Here is a 4,301-nt window from a genome sequence, read left to right on the forward strand (position 1 = left end):
TTGATTTTGTATTGCTATGATTTAATTAGTTTTGGTTAAATGTAATTAATCTAAAAATTGGTTAAAAATAATGTTGTTGTTATATTGTTTTTTGTTTTTTTGTTTTTTCCAAAAATGTTATATAACAATTTCTCTTTTTCTTTTAATATGTCATGTTGAAGAACTTTAGTGTTTTTCATTGGTCGCATTGGATTTATCTTTACCCATTTAACAATTTTTCTTTTTTTTAGGTTTTAGGTCTTTATGTTACCAGTCACCAAACATTATGTTTAAAATTTTTTCATTCAAGATTGATGTGTTGAAAATAAATTAACCCTTCAATTATAAGTGTTTGATTAAAAAATTGTCTTCCAATAACATAGTTATATTAAGAAATTTAATTTATCATAATGGAAAAAACAAAATGACCATAAAAAAATAAATTATATATATATATATATATAATTGTCTCTATATGAGTAACATTGAAGTCAAAATCATATCAAACTAATTCTATTAGGAATCCATATTCCATTTAATTACCTTATTCTTTAGACAAAAATATTTATTTAAAAATTCATATCAATATCCCATTTAACTTTTCAAGCAAATTTTTTATCTAAATATTCACAAATAAATTTTTGGATGCACCCTTTTGCACATTTTAGAGTAGTAGCAAGTTATATTGATAACTTTATAGATACAAAGTGCCCATTTCACCTATAATTACATTATTTTTGGAATCAATGTTGATTTTAAAACAAAATGCTATTTAAAAAAATACTAATGATGAAAAGAAGAGAACAAGGTTGGATATTTAGACATCTAAAAAATTAAACATGTCTAGTTGTCCTTAATCTAAGGATACAACTTAACTAGAAATTGCACATTAAAGAATATTCAGTTAAAACACTAATGATGAAAAGCCAAGAACAAAGTTGGATATTTAGACTTCTAAAAAGATCAAACATGTCTTCTTGTCATGAATCTAAGAATACAATTTAACTAGAAATTGCACATTAAAAAATATTCAATTAAATTATTTTCGTGAGACATAATTAGCTGCTCTGAATTTAAAATTTGTATGTAGAATTACTATTACCAATTTCTTAAAAGTTACTAAACAATTTATTGAGGAAAATTAATCAATAAGCCTAAAACAAGAAAACCCTAGTTGTGTATAACTTTGCTGCCATTATGATATGAAAAATCGGATTTTCTTAAAAATAAGAATTTATCAAAATTCAAAACATATACAATAAATTAAAAAAACTCAAAAAAATGATATGTACATCTTTTCTATTCCTAAACAAGTTAACAATGAAGTAGAAAAACTCCATATCATATACAAAACTCCATATCATATACAAAACATTGTGCTTCTACTCCAAAAAAAAATAAAAATTTCCACAAAATAAATATCCACAATATCGTATAGATAAATAACATGTCTAGCCAAGTGCATAAGTATTATTATGAAGTGATATTGTATAGATAAAGAACATGTCTAGCCAACTAGAGTGCATGAGCATTGTTATGAAGAGAATGGATTTGGCCTTAACCCTCACGGATATCACGCTCTGCACTATGAGTTAGGATATAGAAAATAGGTGTCTCTGCATGTATGTTGGGTTTGTTACTCTATTCATTTATTTAAGAGTTATATATTTGCTTATTATATTATTAATTTAATATCTTTAATCAATAATAGATTATTTTTATGTAATTTAATATTTCTAATCAATATTACACTAAATAGATTATTTTTATGTAATTTAATATTTTTAATCAATAATACACTATTCTTTTATGTAATTTAATATCTCAATCGATAATACAATAAGTATTATTCTTTATTTAGGAGTTACATATTTACTTAGTAGGATGGGAAACTAATCTTATTACAAAATTAATAAAATAATTATGGAAACTAATTTTAATATATTTAAAAAATTATTTACATGTAATTATCAAAATTGATAAAATTGATCAAACCTACTTAGAAAACCAATGTTATAAAAGATACTTAGAAAACCAATCTTATTGTAAAAACAGAAATATTTCAAAATTCATAAAAGGTACTTAGAAAACCAATATTATCGTAAAAATAAAAATACATTTACAATAGAGTTTAGAATATATAAAAGGCGTCGAACAATATCAAATATTAGAAAATTTCAATATAAATTAAAAAACGATGGACTCACTAAGTATAAAAATAACATGTGACTGCAACTTCATATGCACAACGTCTCAACCTTTGATTCACGTAGAGTTTACCAGACTTAAATTCGTTGTTGTCTAACTTCCAAGTCAGTGATGGAAGCATCTGCGTTAGATGGAGGAGCTATCATAGGAGTCTGAGATGTTACATAAGAAGATGTGGTAGCAATGGAATGCGATAACCCAGATCCAGATCGAGACCCAGAACTGGTGGAATTGGAGTTCTGGGAAACATGAGACCTCACAAAAGCGAGCTTTGTGGGAATCGATAGCATCATAGAATGAGATGAAAGCATCAAATTTACTGTGGACATCTGTGGACTCAGTGACGGGTCGAAGCATGCAGGGAATAAATGTGTTCAAAAACGCATGCATGGAATAATGTGTTCAAAAACAAAATTAAAACACCGGTAGAACTTACCTACAGAGAGTGGTTGGATGACATGTCGAACTGGAAGGAGATTCCATAGCGTTGCATCGACCAACGAGTTCAAGGTAGTTGAGGTGCATCGCCCCTAACATATTCCTTGCAATCTGTGGAGGGATCAATCCAGAAAGTCAGTACAGGGTTAGAAGGATTTCAAAAAAACTAAACTATTAGGAAAAAAATAGGGTATAGGTAAATATATTGTAGCCACTACAGAGTTGGAAGTGAATCCATATACGCTTGAGAAAATTATGAACGCTAGAAACTCGGTGATGGATTTTCATTAGGAGTTGTTGTAGGACGAATAGAGCAGGGTGGTGAAGCCACCAGGCTCGAAGATGAGTGACAACTGCGGCATCTGTTGAGAAGTCCAAGGCGGAGACAGTTACCAAACCCTAACTTCGGAAGGACACGAAGAGAACGAAAGCTTCAAGCTGTTTATCCAGCCATTGCAAGCTGCCACTCCCATCAGATTCAGGCGGAGAAATGAGGGGCTCGGCCGGATATACAGAGGGTATCCTTTTCCCGTCAATCTGGCCACTACAGAGAGCTTGAACGCTTTTGTGCTCCAGATCCTGAAACGAATTTACGAGAATCCCGTCTGCATTCAACAGCTGATTCGAAAGGCAGAGGAAGAGGTGATAAAATGAACCTGACCTGTCCTGCATCGGATCCGAGAAATGTCGGGCAGTTATGGCTGGAAGTCCAGGTACCTTCACCGGGCCGTCCAAATCCTTCAAAGGTTCCAGCATCCTGGCATCCATGGTGGGATGGTAGAGAATGATAAAAATATTGGAGGCAGATCCAGTGTACAGAACATAACTGGGTATCTGCAGCTTCTTGCTCATCTCGAGCGTGCTAGTGCAGAATATATCAGTGATGAAAGCACTTATGGGATTCGAAGAATCACTAATCAGAGTCCTCAAACATTTTCGACTAGGCCTGTGCACTTGTCCATTAATTTGAATATCATTGCTAGGGGATGCACCTTCTTTCCTTCAGAATCCATTTCCACTTCCGGGAGCTCAATAAAACGGATGCTCACTCCTGAAGACACCGGAGACTTTGTGTAAGCGGTCTGAGAAGGGGACACCATGAACTTGGCGGTGATGAATGTTACAGAGAAACAATGGTCGGATGCCAACAACTTGGCAAATTCAAAGAAAGGGATGAGGTGTCCCATTCTCGTCGATGGGAAGATAACTATGCCAATAAAAAACTATTAGGAAAAAAATAGCATATAGGTAAATATACTGTAGCCACTACAGACCTGGAAGTGAATCCATATACGCGTGAGAAAATAAACTCGGTGATGGATTTTCATTAGGAGTCGTTGTAGGACGAATAGAGCAGGGTGGTGAAGCCATCAGGCTCAAAGAGGAGTTGCAACTGCGGAACCCTGTCCAGCAGTCCAAGGCAGAGAAGCTTAGGGTTTGGTATGACAACCCTCACTGTCGATTTCTCTGCGCTCATCTCTGCCATTGATGAGGCTATATGTGGCATTGGTGGAAAGGATCATGTCAAACCCAAGGTAAGAGTACTCTGTCTACATTGAATATGAACTCCATTACATTGAATATGAACTTAAATAAATGGATATATCACATATAGCGAATGACTAACAGGGCATTGAACTAATTGAGTTTTGTCGTGGTGCATTAGTCCATCAACG

General features: G+C 33.2%; 1 protein-coding gene across 1 annotated transcript; it reads right to left on the reverse strand.

The window, feature by feature from the left end:
- Positions 1-3,024: 3,024 nt before the first annotated feature.
- LOC149215115 (malvidin galactosylase UGT88C3-like) lies at positions 3,025-3,477 on the reverse strand. Its single transcript, XM_089389623.1, has one exon. The coding sequence runs from the start codon at positions 3,475-3,477 to the stop codon at positions 3,025-3,027; it is 453 nt and encodes a 150-aa protein (XP_089245749.1).
- Between the last annotated feature and the right edge of the window lie 824 nt (positions 3,478-4,301).

The sequence above is a fragment of the Pinus tabuliformis genome, chromosome 1_1 (assembly GCF_031772625.1).
Source record: "Pinus tabuliformis cultivar Carrire ecotype Pingquan chromosome 1_1, CPIR1, whole genome shotgun sequence".
NCBI lineage: Eukaryota > Viridiplantae > Streptophyta > Pinopsida > Pinales > Pinaceae > Pinus > Pinus tabuliformis.

What these genes read in the sequence shown, in the direction of transcription:
- LOC149215115 (XM_089389623.1), bottom strand. Translation starts at nt 3,477, where the DNA reads ATGAGCAAGAAGCTGCAGATACCCAGTTATGTTCTGTACACTGGATCT.